Source organism: Saccostrea cucullata, unplaced genomic scaffold, assembly GCF_032062105.1.
Source record: "Saccostrea cucullata isolate Sc308-1 unplaced genomic scaffold, CSIRO_AGI_Scuc_v1 ctg6868, whole genome shotgun sequence".
NCBI lineage: Eukaryota > Metazoa > Mollusca > Bivalvia > Ostreida > Ostreidae > Saccostrea > Saccostrea cuccullata.
In genome coordinates, this window is record NW_026939004.1 from 45,407 (window position 1) to 69,011 (window position 23,605).

At 31.7% G+C, this 23,605-nt stretch overlaps 2 protein-coding genes across 3 annotated transcripts in view; one reads left to right on the top strand and one right to left on the bottom strand.

Moving 5' to 3' along the window:
• LOC134252086 (tryptophan 2,3-dioxygenase-like) overlaps positions 1-12,510 on the bottom strand; it is a 57,218-nt gene extending 44,708 nt beyond the window's left edge. Inside the window, exon 1 of one of the 2 annotated variants that reach the window (XM_062734524.1) lies at positions 12,366-12,510. In XM_062734524.1, coding sequence (XP_062590508.1) covers positions 12,366-12,510 — 145 coding nt within the window. Of the gene's footprint in view, positions 1-4,007; positions 4,032-12,365 lie in introns of those variants that run through there. The other variant, XM_062734525.1, reaches the window with a different exon arrangement.
• Positions 12,511-12,556: 46 nt separating this feature from the next.
• Positions 12,557-16,221, top strand: LOC134252085 (tryptophan--tRNA ligase, cytoplasmic-like). The gene is made up of 8 exons (XM_062734522.1): positions 12,557-12,723; positions 12,874-12,982; positions 13,661-13,780; positions 13,927-14,109; positions 14,414-14,627; positions 14,853-15,026; positions 15,629-15,769; positions 15,902-16,221. Exons 1-8 carry the CDS (start codon positions 12,591-12,593, stop codon positions 16,067-16,069), a joined length of 1,242 nt encoding a protein of 413 aa, XP_062590506.1. The 5' UTR covers positions 12,557-12,590; the 3' UTR covers positions 16,070-16,221.
• The last annotated feature ends 7,384 nt before the right edge of the window (positions 16,222-23,605 follow it).

A 23,605-nucleotide genomic window follows, 5' to 3' on the forward strand; every position in this document is an offset into this window, starting at 1 on the left:
ATAAAAATACGCAATTTTATACGCATTTAGATCACATAAATTCTTTTATATACATAAATACACTTTAAAGTCATTTTTCTGAAAGGGTTTCTTATGGAAAAGTATACCCGCCTTGTGATGTTGTGTTTTACCTTAAAATGACAAAATAAAATTAGTGTCATCTTCCAATGAAATGTTTATAACGTCAAAATTATGTCGACATGTACAAGGAGATTGAAAAATTTGATTTACTTTGGACGTTTTTTTTTTCTTCTAAAAATCGAACTGTTATGTCTTTATTAACTTTGATAAAATCATGATGATTTTTAATGCCGTTAGATTTGTCTAATAAAACATGCAAAGAATATATTTTTATAATCTTATATAATTCGAATTAAAAATATCGATTCAATACTATTTGTTGGGCCCTAAATTAAGTAAATTGTTTGATAATTTCATTCCTGTGAACAGGAAATACCAATCCAAGTTTGTCTATCTTAGAGGTTATATCAAAAGTTCAATATCTCACAATAAACCAATATTATTTCACATAGATTTCATCTTGGCTATCCCCTTCCCTAGATAAATCATGAATTTTGATTCAAAGGACTACACGTATATTTCGTTATAGTTACCCCCTATTCAAACTATGATAAAGATATCTTAAATCAAGTTTTTAGCCTTGAGAATATATGAAGACATATAAGCATAAAAGATTTTCATCTGATGTGATGCCATACATTATATATGACCTCAGAATAGTGTAATTCAAAATTTTAAGAAAGTTTTGTATTTTCTTTGATAATTTGATTGGAAAAAAACCGAGCGCAGGACTGCAAATACTCTATCTTTTAAGATTTTGTGCGTGTAGAGTGATAATATTATTGACATAAGTTGCATTTTGTCCTCTTTCTTTTGAAAGATAATAACCAAGGTTTGTGTTGTCACAGAGACAAAATAATCAGTTTTCCCCAATCATGCAAAAAAATATTTTGTTAATTCAGATTGATTCAGATTTATGTTATAATTTATACAATCATACATATATAATGACATTGTTCTCTGAGTACATTTGAAAAGCATATGCATAAAGAATTATAATACTGTAAAATATACATTTTTTTTGTTTATTCTGAGAAAAAAAATTTCAATTAACGACGGCATGTAATTTCTTTTTTTTTAATTAATAATTAATTTCAGAGAATAAAAATCAGGGGCCCGTTTCACAAAGCTGTCTTATGACTAAGATCTGTCTTAAGACCAAAAATTATCTTAAGATTGCACCATAGCTATTTCACAAAACTGTCATATCTTATGATAATCTTAAGATCTATCAAAATCTTAAGACAACTAGATATATGTCTTAAGTCTAAAGTGAAACTGATGACAGTATATATTTTGGCTAAAAACCTAAGGATATTTAAAGATAAACAGTTTTTATAGTAATAGAACAATCCTTTGGACTATAAAAGGCCAGATAGAACGATGACCGCCCCCCCCCCTCCTGAAAAAAATAATTTTCAAATAAGTAGACGATAGAAAACCTAAAATGTGCCTACTTTATGTTTTCCACTTTTTCAAATTTCAATGCATTTTTTCTTTCCTTGTGTTCCCTCCCAACTGAATTTGCACTCCCCAAATGCTTTGTAAGGCAATGTATGTACACTTATGTAAAATCCATACATCATGTGTAACTTTATCTAAAATTGTTTGAAGTAATTACAGATCCTGTGTTCGCGATTCGTGTAGTTTATATACTGATAGGGTGCATTGATATCTTTTTAATAAACAGAAATACAAAGTATATGCATTTTTAGGGATTAGATAAGTCCATGAAAGTAAAAATAAAAAACATATATGTAACTACACTTCATTTTTTAGACGTTTTACTTTATTTTATTACATTATGGTGATTTTTTTTTAGAAATTAGAAAGTCAACATTTCATTCATGATCAGTCGTACAAAATTAGATAAAATCAAACAATTTTATTCTTGGGGTATCCCTCATTAATCTATCGGAATATTCTAATGTGTATGAAAATCACACTGTAACATTTGATGCTGAATGTACGAGCTTTCTTCCTTCTTTTTTAATAGTATTGAAATCATAAAATTTTGATTGGAAATTGTTTTTTCGTTTCTTTTTTTCATCTGTTAGCATTTATATTTTGTTGCAGCAGTTGAATCATTTTAAAGAGACCTACATCGAATTTTATGAACGAACTTTGAACACGTTTAGGTGTTTCAGAAGGATTCGTTGCTATAATCATTCATTAATTGCAAAGGTTCGGATACTCTAGTAGCTTTAATTAAAAAAAAGCATCTCATAAATTTCGTCAGTAACTACTATTTTCTGAGCAAGAAGACATTTAAACAAATTATCTTTAATTATTTTTTATGATGATGAAATTAATTCAAATTTAATTTTTAATCCAACCCCCGACACACACAAACACATCCTGATTACATTAAAGTTGATGCAATAAAATGTTTTTGGTTTGTTTGTTTTTTTTTCAAGTATATATCTGCAAAATTAAGGAAAGGCAACTAAACTTCGTGCATACATAATTTTAACAAAAAATCCCAATGAAATTGAAGGATAAAATTCGTCTTAAGATTTGTCTTAAGATTTCTAATGCTTAAGATAATTTTGTGAAACAGTGACAAATCTTATGATTGTCATAAGTCAGATCTTAAGATGATCGTAAGATCTATCCTAGGACAAAACTTACGATAGTTTTGTGAAACCTAGCCCAGGGGCCCGTTTCACAAAACTTTCTTATGACTAAGATCTGTCTTAAGACCGAAAATTATGGTAAGATTGCACCATAGCCGTTTCACAAAACTGTCATATCTTATGATAATCGTAAGATCTATCATAATCTTAAGACAACTAGATACATGTCTTAAGTCTAAAGTGAAACTTGTGACAGTATGTATTTTGGCAAAAAACCGAAGAATATTTAAAGAAAACGGTTTTTAGAGATAGAACAATACTTAGGACTATATCCGGCCAGTAAGAACAATGCCCCCCCCCCCCAAAAAAAAATGCCAAAAATATACGATTGAAAAACTAAAATGTACCTACTTTATGTATTTCCACTTTATTTATTTCAAGACATTTTCTTTGGTTTTGCCTCCTCCCAACTGATTTGCACCCCAAAGAACCCCAAATGCTTCTTTGGACCATGTGTATTTTTATGGATTTGATAAGTCCATGAATTTTACTTTAATTTATTTTGTTACATTGTGGCAGACAATATATAAATATTTGTATGTTTTATATGTTTATAACTGTGGTGATTTAATTTCAAATTAAACATTTTATTAAGTCATGCAAAATTAGATGAGGTATCCTTATTAATCCTCAGGAATGTGCATGACAATTCAATATGCTGTAATATTTGATGCTGTATGTACTTGCTTTCTTTATGCTTTTTCTTAATAATATTGACACCCTAAAATTTTGAATGGAATTTTTTCTTTTGTTTCTCTTTTTCATCTGTTAGCATTTTATTTTGTTGCAGTAGTTGAAGCGTTTTAAAGACACAAAAAAAAAAATTACGAATAAGACTTAAATTTTACCACACTTCCTTTTTTATTTGATAAAAACATTTTTCTAAATAATTGAATCAAATTTATTCATAAAAATTTCTGTAATGTAATAGAAAAATAATATTTTTTGCAGCTTAAATAATGTTGTAGAATGAGGGGGGGGGGGGTTGCTCTTAGTTGTAAGGTTTTTTTGTGAAAAGGGCTAGTGCATCGAATAAATGTTATGAACGAACTTTTAACACAATTTGGTGTTTCAGATAGATTAATTGAAAAAAACTTTCATTATTTGAAAAGTTTCAGATACAGTAGTAGATTTAATTAAAAGTTATTATATGCATTTTGTCAAAAACTTCTATTTCCCGAGCAAAAAGACATTTCAGCAAATTTTATTAATTTTTTATGATGAAACTAACTCAAATTTAATTTTAATGACCTCCTCCCCTTCCCAACACACACACACAAAGAACGTTACCTTTAATTGATGCAATTATTTTTTAGGGCTTATCTGCAAAAGAAACTATATATGAGACACATTATTTCAATATTCCAAAGAAAATTTAAGAAAGACCTCGTGAAAACTTTTTTATCAAATCCCTGTGATATTGAAGAATGGAATATGCATGTCTTAAGACTTGTTTTAAGATTTCTTATACTTAAGATAGTTTTGTGAAACAGCAGTGACAAATCTTATGATTGTCATAAGTCAGATCTTAAGATGATCGTAGGATCTAGCTTAGGACAAATCTTACGATAGTTTTGTGAAACGCGGCCCTGGTCTGTAGCAACGGTTTTTAAAGAGTGGGGGTCCTGAAAAACACGCAATCATGAAATAAAGGAAGACATTACATAATTATGCACTACGGGCCTGCAAGATATCCTATTACTATTTGAAGTATTTTATTTTATATCAGACATCGATTCAAAACAAAACGTTATATCAATAAATTAATGTTACGAATTTTGTTGACTTTTCCTCTTTAATTTAATCGAGTCGTCTACGCGAAGTCTTCTTATATGTTTTATTTCACTGATGTCTGCGATATTTAATTTTAGCGGCATAATTTTTACGCATTATTTTAGTGCGACATTGAGGAACTCAACTTTGATATATAAAAGTGTGCAAGTCGTCAAAAACATGTCAGAAAAAAACTTATTCATCAGAGATTGTTGTCAAAATTAAATCGCCAATCTTTGATGAAATTGTAATTGACAACATTTTTATACCATAACATCGCGTTCTTTAGCAACAACATGAGGCGGTTATACGTTTCGGTAGTTTCTTTAAAAGGGGTTGGATAATTTATCAAAGACGTAGACGAATTAGGAAGGATTTTCAAAATGTCAAAACGAGGTTATAATACTCGATTGATTCATAAATGCAAAGTACGGCTGAATTACTGCACTTTGTATTAATTTATGTAAGACTATATATTTTTGCCCTGTTCACGCGGAGAGTTAAATTCGAATTAAACGTAAAATTGCCGCGAATTAGCTTCACTTAGCGTTCTTACGGAGAATTTAATGCGAATTAATTTAATTCGAATTAGTTTACTTCGCATTAAATTTACTTCGCATTAGCTCCGTGTGAACGCTATGCGAAGCTAATTAGAATTAAATTTTGAGGCATGTGTAATGGCAAAATTAAGTGAAATGCCACATGGTCGTGGTCAGCTTGAGGTATTTGTGCTATTTTTGAGTGAAAAATAAGGAAAATTGTGTTAATCACTAAAATGTGTGTACAGACACTGTAGCATTGTGTCAAATGCATCTGCTCCTATATAAGGTGACATGATTTGCAAATGACGTCATAATAGCCTTACTAACGCCTGGCCGTAGATGTATAATTTCAATTCGCATTAGTTAACTGCGCATTAGCTGTCGCGTGAACGCAATTTAATTCGAATAAGTTTGATTCGCATTAGTTTACTTCGCATTAATTTACTGCGAATTAAACACGTCGTGTGAAGAGGGTATTTTACTGTGTTGTTTGTGAAGTCATTTTTAGAGAAATAAACGGGAAACAATGCAACGTCCTCTTTGTGACGTATAAATGATATCATAATCAAATGTGCATAAAACAACAGCTCGAATCTGCGAACTTGTGTGCCAAAAATTGAAAACAAAAGCAAATTACACGACCTACTTTAAAATTAATGTATTTTTTTAATGTCAAGATCTAATAAATGAATTAATACTAATTGTTTGGTGCTATATCCATTATGAAGTCACATCAATTTCAACTCACTTCCCGTACTTTACGACTTTAGCAGAATAATGTAGAAAATATAGTATTTTCATGGCATTGAATTTGAAATCATGTGAAAATTAATCCCGATACCTATATAAAATTTGATATTAATTTTGAAGATGATGCCACAAACATACAGATTACCGTTTCCTAAAAGACTGTAGACAATCTTGATAAATTTCCTTTGTCTAATATGAAAAAAAAACTCATATTCCTGAAGGGTTTTCTAAATTTTTCATTGAAAATGTCAGGTTGATACTTGTTTACCTACAAATTATGACCAAAAACGTATTTATCCAAGCTAAAGTTATAAAGCATCATTAAAGGATTTTTTTCTCAAATTTGATAAATCTCTAGGCATCTTTCATTTACTAGATCTTGGCCTTAAATAAAGTAGATGTATTCTTTTTGTAATTGACGGCGTGAATCGCCAGCAAGTACATTGATCTGCTTAGTTAACTATTCAAATGCATTTCAACGCAATACACATGATATTCTTTGAGTTTAAAACCCTATTGAATTTAACACAATTGCTTTGTTCTCTGTCAGGATATTCTATATGATGGGTATTTGAAAAAAAAATATTTCAGTATTATCAAGAAATCTAATCTCCTCTGTCACATTATCTATGTACTCATATCAATTACGTAATTGCGTAAAGAAATGCAATGAATAAACAGCATATTTTAGTGCATGAAGACGAGGAACTTTGTTTTATATTCAATGTATCTGGCTTCGAGACATATTGTTCTATCATTTAACCTTGAATGATACAATGTAAATTGTTTAAACAGAATTTAACTAACACGTATTCTTTGTAAAAAGATTTTTTTCTTAAGTAATTATGTCATCATCCAGAACATTTATGATTAACGTCTTAACTAATGCCCCGTTCACACGACGAGTTTGATTCGCAGTAAATTAATGCGAAGTAAATTATTGCGAATTAAATTGCGTTCACACGACAGCTAATGCGAACACTAATGATTTTATTCCTGCAGCCAGGCGTCAGCACGGCTATTTTGACGTCATTTGTGAATCACGTCACCTTATACAGAGGCAGACCCATTTGACATAATGGCAAATAGTGTCTGTATACACATTGTAATGATTTACGAAATTTTCCCAAGTTTTTCACTCAAAAATAGCACAAATACCTATAGCTGATCACTACCGAAACGTGATATCATGATATAAAATGTTGTTAAATAATTATATCGCCAAACTTTGAAATAATTGTATCTGACAACATTTTTATATCATGATATCGCGTTCTAAAACAACAACACGAGGCGGTTATACGTTTCTGTAGATCACCGACAAGTGGCATTTGACTAAATTTCGTTATTAGTCATGCTTCAGAATTTAAGTCGAATTTGCTTTGCTAAGCGTTCACTTGGAGCTAATGCGAAGTACTTTAATGCGCAATAAATTGATTCGAATTAAACTAATAATTCGTATTAGATTCTCCATGTGAACGCTTAGCTAAAATAATTCGCAGTAACTTTACGTTTAATTCGAATTAAATTCTCCGTGTGAATAGGGCATAAATATTCAAATTTTGGTTTGGTTTGTTGAACAGTTTTTATCAAAAAAATTAAATAACAAACATTGATATATTTCTTTGTTACGCTCATTGGCGGATTAGGGGGGGGGGGGCACCCCTAAAAACTTTCAAAGTGTGCTATGGCTAATAATAATAATGCTATATTTTGATACATAAGTAACCAATTCAACTATTTTTGCACCTGGATTTACTCTTAAAATACACGAAAACCCAGGAGCTCCTGGACCCAACCATTCAAAGTATGATATGAATAGTATCAATAATGCCGTAGATTGGTACTAACTAATACCACTATTTTTTGCCTGGTTTTTGCTATCAAAATACAGGAAATTGCAGACGCTACCCCGCTCCGCTCCATTTAAAGTATGATATGACTGCTAATAATCACGCCATACTTTAGAACATAAATAACAAATACCAATATAATGGTGCCTAGCTTCACTCTTAAAAAACAAGAAAACCCAGAAGCTTCCGGGGGCGTTTCCGTGTGGGCCTCCACCAGGACTTTTCCCTCGACCTACTAGGGGCCATAAGCCCCCCCCCCCCCTTCGGCCATGATGCTTGTTTTACAGGCTCGTTTTCAGTTATATGCTTCGAATTGATAAGGCTTTTTAATTATACAAAGTTGGTTTTGTTTTCTCATTGATTGATAGTATATTGTTTAACGTCCCTTTTGGGAATTTTTCACTCATATGGAGACGTCACCGTATGCCGTTGAAGCGCTTCAAATTTTGATCTTTGCTCGGCACTCAGGGCCATTGAGCAGTGAGGAATCTTGATTGTGCCAACGCCTGCCGCTGACACGGGACCTCGGTTTTTAAGGGCATATCCGAAGGACCCGCAACTTTCACTTCAAAGTGCCAAGTGTATGGCGAAGAAAAGTGGCTACCCATTTTTTTATCGACTTCCGTCAGTCGCGGCCGAGTTTCGAACTCACGACCCCCCGATCACTAAGCGAGTGCTTTATTTTCTGAATACAAGTGTTTTATTGTAGGAATTTAAACTGTTGTAACAGTTTTATTGATTAAGTAACGGAAAAATTCTGATTGTCGCTGCTTTCCAATCCCATCAACTATGTTAGAAATGCTCTCGACAACAAGTCATTCAATTTAGACCAACAATGGAAGGATATTTGTAAAGGAGTCTGTGAATGCGCAAAAAAATCTAGTAAATCACCTCAGTGACATTGCCTGATTCCTTGGTTTGTACATTATCATGATAATACTGCTTGAATAATTATTTTTCTGACCGTTTAAAAAATACCTGTGCTATGCTTTACTGCTTTACTATTTATATGTGATATTAGGACAAATTTTGTGTTACAACGCACTTTGAAAATTTTTTTCAAAAAAGTGTGTTTGGGACCAACTCAACGCACTTTGAAAAAATAAAATTTCTTTTCAAAGTGCGTTAATATCAACAATTTTAAAACACTTTGAAAAAAATTGTATGACTTGGTCAATATATTCTTGCACATCTTAGGTATGATAAATAATTGAATCTGTTGGATAACTTTCCGGTGATAAGTTCACCTCAGGATGTAAAAGTGAGCGATTTTGATTTTTCCATACTTTGAGATTTCTTTCTCTCTTAAATGTTTTCCTGCACTTAAAATTTTCCAGGTTGCATGCATTTTATGTAAACTAAAATTTATTGAAAATTTCAACGCTAGACCAGTTATGCAAATACCTATATTTGGGTGTAACATAGGCATCGGTACATGTACCGGAGGAGGGGTGCTAAAGTACAAGGATGTTTTGCAAAGATATACATAATATACCGATAAGCATAATGAATTGGGGATTATCTTTAGGGGGGTCCACTTTTCAATTTGTTACTGACGGTTATGTATAAAAAAGAGCCCTTCTACTGGTCTTCTCCTTCTTCTCAATGAGGGTAAATCAATGCATGTAAACTTAAAAGTTTTTTTGAAAGATTTTATAATTACAAATGATTCTCTCAATTATTAAAATCAAAGTCTAGATTTTTTTGTTTCATGCATGTTTTTTTTTTTTTCAAAGGGCGTTAAATGTTCCCATCGTAAAACTGTTAATGTACACTCTTAACGCACTTTGAAAAAAAAAATTTCAAAGTGCTTTGAGTGTGTCCCAAATTTAACGCAATTTGAAATTTTTTTCAAAGTGCGTTGATTTTGTCCAAATTTTAATGCAATTAGAAAATATTTTTCAAAGTGCCTAATTTTTTAAAGTGCCTTGCCACATTTTGAGGTGACTGTAAAATATTATACTGTATATCACATGGTAATTACTGTATACAGGGAAATTTTCGCCCCCTTTATATTTTCACTCTTTTCGCTCTTTTTTCAGTTGGGCGAATATTAAACGAGGCGAGTTAAAAGAACACAGTATAATTTCTTATATAAAACTGTGGTTGGGCGAATTCAAAAAAGGGTGAAAAAGGGGCGAAAATTATACAGGGCGAAAATAACCCTGTACATACAATATTCGAAAAAAATAATTTACTTTTCGATAAACTAACAAGGTAGAAGAATTATACTAAGTCTCCTGGAAAATCATCTCCAGTCCTCGTGTCTTTGCTATTGTTACGTAATCTTATTGCGGTAAGTTTAACTGGTTTCACAATATCGTATCTGAACTGTAGAAGTATACGAAATAAAATGGTTAAAAACTACTTTGAATTTAACGATATTTTATGCTTAAAAATATATTACCAAATATTAAGGAGGGCAACTACATTAAATGTAACTTGCACTTCTTAATATAGATACCATTGACTTCCCTTCATAAGGGAAAATCAATATTAATAAATGACTAAAGGAAAAGTAATCATAAAAGCATCCTATATTGGTACACAAACGAGAGACATCGATTCAAAATAGGAATTTTTGAAAGTTTTTTCTGCATAAAATAGTGGATTACTTATATTATAAGTAGTTGAATAGCTGTTGATGAATTAAAAATTACAAAAAATGAAAGATAAAGAGATTCTTTTGTTGAGTCTTGAAAAATAGATGTGGAAAGTATGGAATAAGTTTTTTTCCGTGGTGAGAATGTTTATTTATTGTTTGTAAGTTTTTTTTCGACGACCAGGGTGGTGAGACATAAATGTTAATTTATTGTTTGTAGGAGACTTTTGGAACATGGGTACAAATTCGCTCCGTTATTAGCAGACTTATTTTTATATTCATATCAGAATTTTTGAAAACACTTTTGGCCTTCAACTCGACATTGATATAGGAAGACGTATTGTCAATTAATAATGATTAATTCCTGTTAGTAGTTGAATACGATATTTTATCAAAAAAGACACTAATGGTAACAACAACCAAGCTTTATGATAAACGTGATGACTTTAACTTTTCTTACATCCCTTACTTATGGAGCAATACCTTCATCGCCTGCATACAGAGTATATATATCTCAGATTACGCACGAATAATTTCTTAAACGAGGTAAATTATTGACAAGCAAGTTGATGAAACGAATATCAACAGTCTCGTTTAAAGTCATCATTTCATTTATGGTCCAATGACCTTGTCAGCAAATACAATTTATCATTGAATGAAATGCTGACTGACGTTTTTCATACCAATTGTTAGTCCATTAGGAACAGAATTGACGACGGATTATTTCCTGATTATGACAACGAGCACACGGCGACCGGTTCGGCTTCACTCCTCCATGGCAAACCTCTGATGTTTCGGAGGTCCGTGTTTGCTCTTCTCTTATTTTGTATATTGTTTAATGGACGCTGAGATTGAATACTGTTCGTTATTTCCATATCCTTCTCAAAATAGTTCAAAATATTTAGGAATCGAAATATGGCTTAATACTGATTTTAGATTTCAGAGAATTTCAATATTATTTCATCAACAAGAAAACAGAAATGGATTTTTCTGCAACTAAATACATGTAAGACTAATTTATCATTTTAGATTATAAATAATTAAGCAATTCTCCGATAAAAAAAAAACGGATTTTGTTCGTACTATCAAAAGATGTTCATGTAGGTGGACCGTAAATTTTGACTAAATTGAATTTCATAAAATGCAGAAAGGGGGATACAAATGGCAGTATGGAATGACTTATATTACGTTATATCCATATTTTTCATTGATTCAATGTTTGTAAGTCTCTAAAATGAACTTGCCAATTATTAAACTTTTTCTATTTGCAGAAATTTTAAAAGTTTATTATAAAAGTAAGCTCCAGAGATAAACCTTGATAAACAAAACCCCGTAAATCATGTAGTGTGCATGTACATTCGCCGACAAAATGGGAACTGTTTATTTATTTGTAAAAATATTTATTTTTATGTATTTAAAAATCTTGAAAATATATTGACCACAATAAGAAGTAAACAAGATTGAACATCCGAGAAAAAAAGTTAAACATCTTAGTACGGTTTATCACAATAGATCACGCTATTTAACTAGAACATAATATTGAACGACTTTAAGTAACTATATTGCTTTTTTTACAAGCGATAATTAATTCTTTCTGCATTCAATTTTATAACTTACGCTTCATTTATCTTATTTGGATTTTTTAAAAATACAAACGAAATTTTTGTCTAACAAATAATATTCCGATAAAAACTAACAAAATAAAAATTTACAGGTTTCTATACGTACGATAACGCACGATTACAACCGCAAACGATTGAGTCTGATACACGCACAATCACGCACGTTACACGAACGATCACACACGATACATAAACGATTCTACATGATTGGTTTGTCAACAATAACGTTGCAGCCACTGTACCCACGACCACCGTGACGCAGGCTTCGGTTTTAAAGGTTTCCTTACTCTTTACTTTCCTTATCAAATTAATAATGTTCCCAAGACTGTAAAATCAAACTAGGCCTTACTTAATTTTACCGAGAAAGAAAAAGACGACTCATATTAAAGTCTACAAAGAATATTTTAAAATCATTAATTAATGATAAAGTTCATGTCCAAAAAGTGGATAAGGGGCAATTAAGTCAAAATGTCTAAAAATGAAACAAAATAAAATATTTGAAATACCTGAAAGACTGACTTCAACCGTGTAAACATTCAACAAGTTATAGTGATTCCTGGTTTTAAAATGCTGGTATATTTTGAATATTCTAATCCAAATTATTTGTAGCCAATGGCATTCAAGTTGGATATCGTTACGTAATAGGAACATTTAAACCCCTCCTAGTTTCTACCTTAGTTTCGGCCAACTAAAAAAATCATTTAGGTTTCAGGAAAACTAGGCTCCCGCAAATGTCGAATCCTAGTCAAATAGAGAAGATGTCACTGAAAGACGACCAAGTGAATGAAGAGGAGGAGGATATAGTGAACCCATGGGAAGTTTCCACTCACTCTGCTAAAGGCGTGGACTACGATAAACTCATTAGTAAGACCAAACAGCTAAATTGTATTTTATTTCTCATTTTATTCACGTATTTGATTTTTTTTTTATTTCATTGAAAATATTTTATATAAGGATTGTCTACTTTCGATTTGTTCAAAATGTCACATTGGTTTTGTTCCCTTGAAATCGTAGGGAAGTTTGGAAGCACTAGAATAGATCATGCTTTGATAAAGAGAATAGAGAATTTGACTGGAAGACCTGTCCATCATCTTCTCAGAAGGGGTATTTTCTTCTCTCAAAGGTAGGCTAAATATATAACCTTGTTTGAGCATACAAAAATAATTTAAAGATATATGAATCTCACATTGAAGTTAAGTTGTCCCGAGCACACCGACCTGTATCAAAATTTATCAGTTTTATATTATAAGTTAAAACACCGGTCGGTGTTTGTCTTGAGTCTTTTTACTCTGTTTAATAAGATCCATGTCTAGAAAAAAAAGCATATCGTGGCTGACAGAACTCGTGGGCGCTGTCGTCTTTGAACATTGAAAGCGCGCAATAAGACGTTCACATTTTCTAGTTGGGTCTTACGGCACTGCCCGAGTGTGGATTGAGTTGAAATTAAAAATATGCTCATATCCAAATTTTGATTGAAAAATTTCAATTTGTGGACAAGAAACAAGGAAATAATTGCTTTCAATCGATGTTACTATTTTGTTTTGACACTAGCAAAACATTGATAAAATAATTTAATTGCAAAATTTTTTTAGTAAACGTATTTAAAAATTAATGCATTGTAAACTTAAGACAATTTATATAATTAGGAAAAAAATAAGTACTGGAAAGAGTTTATGTGTATTTTGAAAAGGATACTTAACGTCACCTTTTAAATCCAGCGAAAAATACCGTTTATATGTGTCTTAAATTGTAAGAATACGTGTACATCAGCTCTAAGCACTTTGACACTTTTTTCCCTCAGAGATTTGGAGATGATCTTGAACGTGTACGAGCAAAAGAAGCCTTTCTACTTGTACACTGGTCGAGGACCGTCGTCAGAGGCAATGCACATGGGACATCTCATTCCTTTCATTTTTACTAAGTATATTTTAAATTAGTCCGAACTGTCATACCAAAGTAAAAAGGAAATCAAATTGTGAAGAATTTATTACATTGAAATGTTGATGTTCAAAAAACGAGTGATAATATATGGAATAAATTATAAATTTTATAATTTTGTGCACCAAGGTGGCTGCAAGATACATTTGACGTGCCTCTGGTCATTCAACTTACTGATGATGAAAAGTTTCTGTGGAAAGACCTGACATTGGAGCAGACAAACCATTTAGCGTTTGAAAATGCTAAAGATATTATTGCATGCGGTTTTGACGTGGAAAAGACCTTCATCTTTAGTGATCTTGACTTCTTAACGTATGCAAAATTTTATAATCTCTGGGGAAAATATGTTACTAATATGTTCTTTTCCTCATTACTGCTTTCTACGTGTTAAATTTCTACATATCAAAATTTCATGCAATTCAAACTTGAAAACATTACCAAAATCATAAAAATGGATATGACAATGCAGTTGACTTTTCATAAAGGAAAAAAAAACTAACATAAATCAGTGGAGGCTGGAGGTATCTCAGAAAGATATCGCCATAAAAATTTCAAACTTTAACTATTTAAAATAACCTTAGTAAACTCAAATTAATTGATTATTTCTTCTCAATAGGAACAGTCCAGCGTTTTACAGAACGATTTGCAGAATCCAGAAATTAGTGACCTACAACCAAGTGAAGGGGATCTTTGGATTTACGGATAGTGACAGTATTGGTAAAATAAGCTTCCCGGCTGTTCAGGCTGCTCCAAGCTTCAGTTGTATGTTTCCGGAAATATTTAATGGAAGATCCGATATCCCATGTCTCATTCCATGTGCAATAGATCAGGTAAAAGAATAATTAATGTTAATGTCATATCTGACAAATAATTTTCTTACAAAACAAATTTACAGTTTTACAAAAAGATGTACACGATTTTCTACATTTGAGAAAAAAGGTCGTATAATTTAACATTCCTTCTTGGTCTTTATATCTATGCAAATGAAAAATATTATCACGTAACAAAATATATTGAATGATAGCCTAAAACAGGTACAAATTCTGTTTTCGAAGGATCCTTATTTCCGAATGACTAGAGACGTAGCACCTAGGATGGGTTGTCTAAAACCTGCTCTCGTTCATTCTACGTTTTTCCCAGCTTTGCAAGGAGCACAGTCTAAAATGAGCGCCAGCGACCCAAATTCGTCAATATTTGTCACAGACACAGATCAGGAAATAAAAGACAAGGTATGTCTGCTTAATTAATTAGTTTTTTGCTCATTGTGCAGCACGTAGTTAATTTTGCATCTGTGACGAATTTTGTTCAATGTTTTTATCACTCATTTAACAAGAGATGTTTGTAAAACACTCCTCCCCTAAATAATTGGAAATTTTCTAATCGAAGGGGTCATAACTCTGTCCAAAATGGCTTGATTTTACCCAAAACAGAAACTTGACCTAGATATTCTTATGATAAATCTGTATACTTAATTTCAACCTCTGGAAAGAAAATGATCAAAATCTGCAAATTAGTACAATTTTTCTTAGTCAAGGTGGCATTACTCTGTCCAAAATTACCCGATCATATCCAAAACAAAACTAGTCCTAGATATTCTTCTGATAAATCTGTATACCAAATTTCATTTTAATATGTGCTAACTCTGCTAAGAAAATGAACGGAAACTGATGGTTGATCGACAGACAGACCGACCGACGACCTACCGACAGACTGACCGACCGACAGCAGCTAAGCAATTTACTCCTCACTTCTTTGGGGGGGGGGCATGATAATGAAGAAATCTTGTTCAAGCTGAAAAAAATAATAGAAGAAATTTTTTTTTTAAATTCAGATTAACAAGTATGCCTTTTCCGGAGGTGGCGCCACTGTAGAGGAACATAAAACCAAGGGAGGGAATTGTGAAGTAGACGTTTCATACCAGTATCTTACTTTCTTTATGGAGGATGACCAGCGACTGGAAGAAATCCGCATGGTAATTTCTAGAACTTTCATTAAGCGCATGCAATAAAATATATATCCCTTACTATTTATAACAAAAATAGTATTATCCATCTCTTTTTGTCTATGAAAAACTGCATTTAGATCATTCATCTACCTTTTACAGGCTTATACAAGCGGCGAATTAATGACGGGATCTTTGAAGAAAGAACTGATAGATATTTTACAGAAAATGGTCGGTGAACATCGTCAAAGGAGGGAAGCTGTCACCGACGAAATCGTCAGGCAATTCATGAAACCAAGAAAACTTAAATATGACTATCCTGCTTTATAACAGGACCCCCTTAAACAAGTACACTGTGGAATTCTTCTGAATATTTTCTTTTATTGACTATCGCATTGTTTAATATTGAAAAATTGAATATGTTGATTCTGAAAAGAAAAATATTGTAAATGATTTTATCTAATAAAGTGTTTACATATTGATTCTCTCCAGTTAGAAAAACATAGAGGCCATCCACCACAATTTTATTGTTGATATACAGTGCTATATGAAGATAACAGTAATCATTGCTCAAAGGTCCATTGAATACATAGAAATTGATTATTTGTATCGAATCAACGGGGCGAGATGAACTTCATATACAGGTGATAAGTGTAAACTTTGCTTTATAAATCATAGAAGTTGCTGACTCCGAATTGTTTTTTTTTTTCAAAAATAGATGATTACTGAATGCTTTATAGGAGAACTATCTAAGTTACAGAACTTGTTGATCCTTTTGACTTTTCGAATTGTTTTTTTTACACCTTCAAAAATAGATGGGTTACAGGGTCCTCATCCTTTTGATGTTCAATTCAACTTCAACATACACTGTAATCGAAAAGGACATGATATTTACATATTACATATAGTTGGTCTTAATAATCGGTAAAACATTCAAATATGAAACAGATGTGTAAAAGACTCTGTTATCATTCAATCGAAATTCACTGTGATTCATAAAATACATACCTTGCCATAAGTCATATGCAAACTTTTTGTAACAAGATAAGAATCCAACTGCACATACCAGCACTTTAAAGTTGATGATTGAGTCGTTGATTGACAATACGTTGTCGATACATCTAAATTGAATTGAAGGCCACAGCAAATGTTCTTCTTTCTTTCCAAAAGTTTGTTGGAAAACATGTTCTCCAAAAAACCAGGTAGATATTGTCAATCAGAAACTTGTGTGTACAATCCCATGGTCTTTCATATAATTTTTTTAATGGAATAAGCATTTTTTTAATTTATAATTTTCATGGTAAAGAAAGAGATAATAAATAAACTCATTTACATTTATCACATGCTAACGCACACTATCCACATCCATTGTTGACATTTCTTGTATAGTAAAAAAATAATTTTTCAGCAAAAAAATTTCTCCTTATATGACATTGTTAGTATAACATCTAACCATACTCCACCATGACAAAATACTACTGTTGAAATGCTTTACTATGAAAAAAAAGACGTTGACACTTTTTTTCAGAATTGATAAAGTGTATCTGATCTATGTTATAATCGCGTATTAAAAGACTGAAGACCAAAAGAAAAACCATCTATCATTCTGTATTCAATAATCTAGAAGTGAAAAAAGAACTCTGAAATTTACTTACCTTAATTGTTCATTAATCATTTGCAATTCAAATACACATAATTTGTCAAAAAAAACATTCAAATTACACATACATGTACTCTGAAATTTACATCAAAAAGATACTCGACTTCTTTCTGATTGACAATTAGAAATGGTTAATGTTTATCTATGTGGTTTTTGGAGATCAGGTCTTCCAACACATTTTTGGAATTGCCATGGTTTAAATATCTGACCTATTACTCCCTTTATTCCCATTTTTTATTAATATGAAACAGACGTTTTTGAAATCTCATGATTCTATACACATTTAGGTATATGGACGACTCATTTACAATTAGAAATGGTTATTTTCTTTCTTATGTTTATACGATATACAGTGAGCTTGAGATGAATACATTTCTAATTTTACTTGTAAAAGATATTTACACCAAGTCTATGATAACAAAAAAGTTGATGAAGCAGAGAATACACAGGAGCATGCTCTAGCATGTATGAATAATTTCTAATACAAGATATTTATTGACAAAAAAGTTGATAAAAGCAGTCTGGTTAAAAATCATCATTTCGTAAGTTCTTTGGTCGATACAGTGAACTTGTCAGCAAATACATTTTTCATTGAGTCAAATGCTTACTGACGTTTTTTAGACTAAATGTTATTCCATTATTTACTAAATGAATTGACGACAGAATTCCCATTATTTCCCTTTTGATCATGAAGGAGCACACTGCGAGTGTGACGGGATGCTTACTCCTCCATGATCTAACCTCTGATGTTATAGCTCATCTTTTCATAAATCACATAAAATCAGGAAACGTGTTTACATATAAATTATTCCATCGTCCAAAACATCGGGCTTGTGTGTCTATTTCTGATAATCAAACAATATGATCATAACCAATGCTGCTGGATATTAAGTGGCGTTTTAGGAATACGCATGATAAAGATAACGTCTTTTAAAGACTATTTTTTGATTTCATTTTGCATAATGCTAAAATATTGTATTCAATTTGTCATTCACTTCAATAAAAATCAGGTTTTGGGTTTTTTTTTTTTATAGTTTTTTTAAAATTACTTTTGCATAAATGAATATTAAAGAACTATAGTTCTTATATATATTATTCATGTGCTTCATTCTGAATTATCAACTACCTAGTTAAAATATTGCAGTTTAAAAAAAATAACAAACAAAATTTAGAAGATTTTTTTCCTGCAATGAAGTGATTCTAAAAGAAATATGCTAAAAGATTTCAACAAAAACGATTTCGAAATTCAGGTAAGCAATACTGATTTTTAAATAGGGCAAAAGACAGCCCTCTGGTAGATCCACAGTTGGGATCATTCAGACAACTATCGGTTTGGAACTCCTGCAGCGACCCTTATGTTTCGGTCAAGAAGACGGAGTAATCCGTTGCCATATTGATTTGAAACAATGTTCTAACTACTGGTGTGGAAGTCGTTGGTCAAAATACTATCCATTCGTTTGAATATTTGTAATTTATTTTCATTTGCGTAACAGAGTGGTCGTTGTATCTGGTCAATGCTTAAAATTGAGCGCTATAAACAGTTTGGTTTGGCTGTGAAAATCATCCTAAATTAAGGGGCTATAGGAGATTTTAAGAACGTTAAAAAATTTTTTTTTGTACTTCCTTCGGATTTATTCTTAAGCCTTTTAAGGCATGCATACACTTTTGAATAAAAAAAAGTATACGTCCACTGAACATGAATCATATTTGCAGGGATTAGCTTTCGAAAGTGAAACAATTTACTACCTGAATTCCTGTTTAGGTATGTATCCGCTGAAAATGAAGCATGTCTGCAGGTGTTAGGTTTCCGAAAGGTAAACTGACTGAGTTCAAATTTAGGTATAAAAAGACATTTAAAAAATGTATTCGCTGAAAATGACGCATATTTGCAGGGATTAGGTTTCCGAAACTGAAACAACTGACTGAATTCCAATTAAGCATAGAAAGATAAACATTACCCAAAAAAAACGGAGACTAAAAAATAGTCTATGACCTTGCTTATTAGATCTTGTTCTCATAATGGAGACAGATAAAACCTGGACTAACACAAAAATTCACGGAAACAAACACATTTCATAAATCATCAACTTTGAATTTTTGTGCACTTTTGATAGAAAATGCCCTGCTCTGTAATAAAAATCGAGCAAATGCAAATATCTTTTCAGTTAAGAATTTTATATAATATCTTTTAGAATATATTTTATTTTGAATGGTTATTGGAAATGTTCCACTCAAAATTCTAGGTTCTCTCTGCAATCTGAGGTATAATCATTTTTTTTTTTTGCTACTTGTAAATATTTGTTCTTTTTAAGCACTGAAATTTATATCATTAGATGTATGATGCATAATTCTAATTACAAAATTTTGAAAAGGTTCATTTAAAAAAATATGGGAAAATTGAAGAAAAGTTTAGAGGGTGAAATAAATTTCTATCAGTAAAAAGTATTACTTGTATCTAATTCGCTTGTGATTTAAAAATAGGTTTCTTTTCAAAGACGGCGCAATTCTCTGTCCATTGACTAGTGCATCAAAGTGCATATAAGTTATCACCAACTGCATATTTGTAAGAGGGCTTCCTTTTGAAGATTCTTGAATCAATTCATGTAAGGTCAGAGTAAATATCCAGAGCATTTTATATGATCTCGTTAATACATTTTTTTTTCGTTCTTAAAGTAATCGTTACTAATACTTTCTTCTAATTTTTAATACTGCAAATGTGAGATCTCTATGGATCGCCGTCACTGCCTTATAGCAGAACACTACTACTGTATTGTGTCAACCTTCCATTACATTATGTCAACTCTTTATGACATTAACCACATGATGATTGCATTTGGCGCCGCACTTTTCATTACATTATGTCAACTCTTTTCAATGCATTAATCTACACCACTATTGCATTGTGTCAACCTTCCATTACATTATGACAAGTCTTTATGACATTAACCCACACTACTATTGCATCGTGTTAACTTTCCTTTACATTATGTCAACTCTTTATGACATTTACACATACTACAATTATATTTCGTCCTATCTGCATTTCCAAATGATTATCTTCAGCTTCATGACACTTAGTTTTTATTAACTGATGTGAAAAAGCTTATGCCATACTGTCTGCACTCTTCTACATTATGTCGATTCACTATTACGTTATGCGAACACGGGTATCCTCGGCCTTTACATGAGCATAACGTATTTTCCGCGTTCCGCAAGCACTAAAAATGGCGGAGAGAAAACTGTCGTAGAAGAGATTCTCGGCGATTTGGGAATGGCATCTTTAAATGAAAACTGTAAGCGACAAAATTGACAATCTTGAAACGTGCAAAGCCTTAACACTGCGACTGTGAATTAAAGTCACGTCGAAATTCAAAGGTGTTTACTTTAATGTCATAATTAGATAAATCAAATATTATGTTAGTGCAGCAATCATTTTTTTCTTTTTATTTTGATTGTTTTTTTAATAAAAGTCTTAAACTTTGAAGGACATTGCATTAGTTTCACAATAAGCTTTGCTGAATTAAGTTGAACACTTTTTTTTATAAAACTATAGAGCCTGAAAGCTTCTCCGCTTTCCGCCCTTGGTCTTCAACCATATACCGTCCCCCTTGTTCAAGATTCCAATATCTGCCACTGATATGTGCCTATGCATGCTTACTAAGGCATATTCAATTGATTTAGATATGCGATTGGTAGATTTTTGTTATAGAATTCTGGCCCTGGAATGATTAAAAAAAATTACTAACTCCAGTGACGTAACATCTTTTTTTGAAAGAGGAGGTCAGCCAGAAAAAAAAAATCATTTACCTGAAAAAACTTGACAAACCAAAAAAAAAAGTCCAAGCCCGAAAATCCTATTTCGGGGAGAGGGGTCCAACACCCCTATTTTTTCCAGATATATTACATTACCCTTAGTGGATTATACTTCAACAAAAAGTGGGGGTGGGGGCTGTACAGTTTCAATGAACATTACATTTTCTATAGTAAAGTTATGTCTGGGAAAAGAGGGGGGTTGATATTATATGCCTGTAATTTGTCCTAATCAATCAGGTCCCCCCCCCCCCCCTCTTCTTACCAGTCATTAAATCACGGTCGTCAACATTCATTATATACTAGATATACAGCTTTGAGATAATGTAAATGTTTTTTAACATCAGGTAATGAACTTTTGGAATCAACATGATAAAGAGTTAACACAATATAAAGATATTTTTAAATCACATAAGAAAGAGTTGACATAACGTAATTATATATCCACATCAAGGAATGGAGTTTTGACATAATGTAATAAAGTATTGATATAATATAAAGATATGTTCACATTATGTTATACACTGTTTACACCACGTAATAAAGCACTGACATAAAGGTAAGATGTGTTCACCTCATATCATGATGCCCTCACCGTAAAATAAAGATAAATTCATATCACGTAACAATACTTTGACATAATAGAAATATACACTCTCAAAAATGAATGGGCTTTTGACTTCGTGTAATGATAAGTTTAATTATAAAACACAATTTACTTGACGTAATGCAATTTTGACCTCACATATTAAAGAAATGAATTGATGTAAAGAAAAATTCATTTCATGCAATAAAGTTTTAACACAATGTAAACACATTATCACTTCACATAATGAATTTTTTACTTCAAGTTATGAAGTGCTGACATAATGAAAGAATGTATTTACTTCATGTAATGCAGCATTGACATGATGTAAAGATATATTTACATCACCTCATAAAAATTGACATAACGTTAAGATATGTTCACATCACGTAATGATAGATTGACATAATAGATGCATCGTTGTATGCTATAAGGCAGTGATGGCGTTCCATAGATCTCAATACAGTTTTCTTCCAAGCTAGGCCTGGCTTCTGTCATCGATAGTGTTGGTAGCCATTTAAAAAAATATCAGTTAATTTATATTTTATCAGGGGGTGATATTTAAAAGCAAATTTTTATATGAAATCAATACTATATATTTCATCTTTTATTTGGTCAATGATTTTGTCCGGGGTCGTGCGTTGTCGATGTTTGTAAATACTTGAACAAAAAATGTTTCTGGAACCGCTTCTGGAAGGTTGGTATTTTGAATGTAAAGGGCATTTTGGTTCTATAAAAATTTATGACAAATTATCCCCCCCGGGGGTGGCAGAGGGGTGGGGCTAAATCACCAAAATAAATGCAATATTTAAAAAAAAATCTTTACTCTTGGACATCAAATCAAACTGTTTGTATGATGGTAGCAAAATATATAGTCCTTCACCAAAACCGTGATACATGTATCATAGGTTTTAATGTTTAGTACAGGGCGGGACCGGCTATATAGATTACATGTTGAAAATGCATTATTTCTTCGAAAATCTTCTCTGCTCCTGGGAAATTATATTAAACAAACTATCTTGATATATTGCCATGACGAGGAAGGGTATTTCCTAAACTTTTGTGAAATTCATGGCCCCTGGGTCAGGGTTATTTGATTTATTATGGGGATGTACTGGAAATATAGAGAGAGAGAGTAATCGTGTTCAAAAATCCAGACTTGTATGTTTGTGGTGGCAATCTTGTAAGATTTTAAATCCAAACTTGTAATCGAATAGTTTTTTAGTACATGTATACATAAGTAAGTAGCTAATTCAGACATCCAAGCATGTAGTGTGTGTACAAATGTGTTGACTTTAAGTTCAAATTTTGAATAGTGTGTAATGTGATGGGGAAAAAGTGTTGTTTTCCTGAATTTATATTTTAACTGAATAAAAAAAATTTAAATTCAAATATGTTTACATATATGTCAAGTCTACATGTTTCTTGAATTTTGATTACGAAAAACTTCAAACATCCACAATTCCTTTTTGTGTTTTTATTCTCATTTAGAAATTCAAATCATTTTGTTTTCCATAGTAAATACATGCTTAATAACGACCTTCGTTTTTGTTTTCATTTTAGTATCTAACTAATCTTATTCATATTTTAAGATTTGAACTGAAGATGATATTTTAAAGGAAGAAAATTCCACTTGTCTGTTCTATTTCTCTTTAATTTGTGGTATAATGGAAAATATAGATATGCCTGTGCAACCAAGTTTTTGTTATATTTTTTTAATGGGGAGGAAATAGGGGGGTCAGTTGCTCAGACCAATCCAACTAAAAACATAAATATGGCTTACAATGCTAACTTAAAAAACTAGTGATAA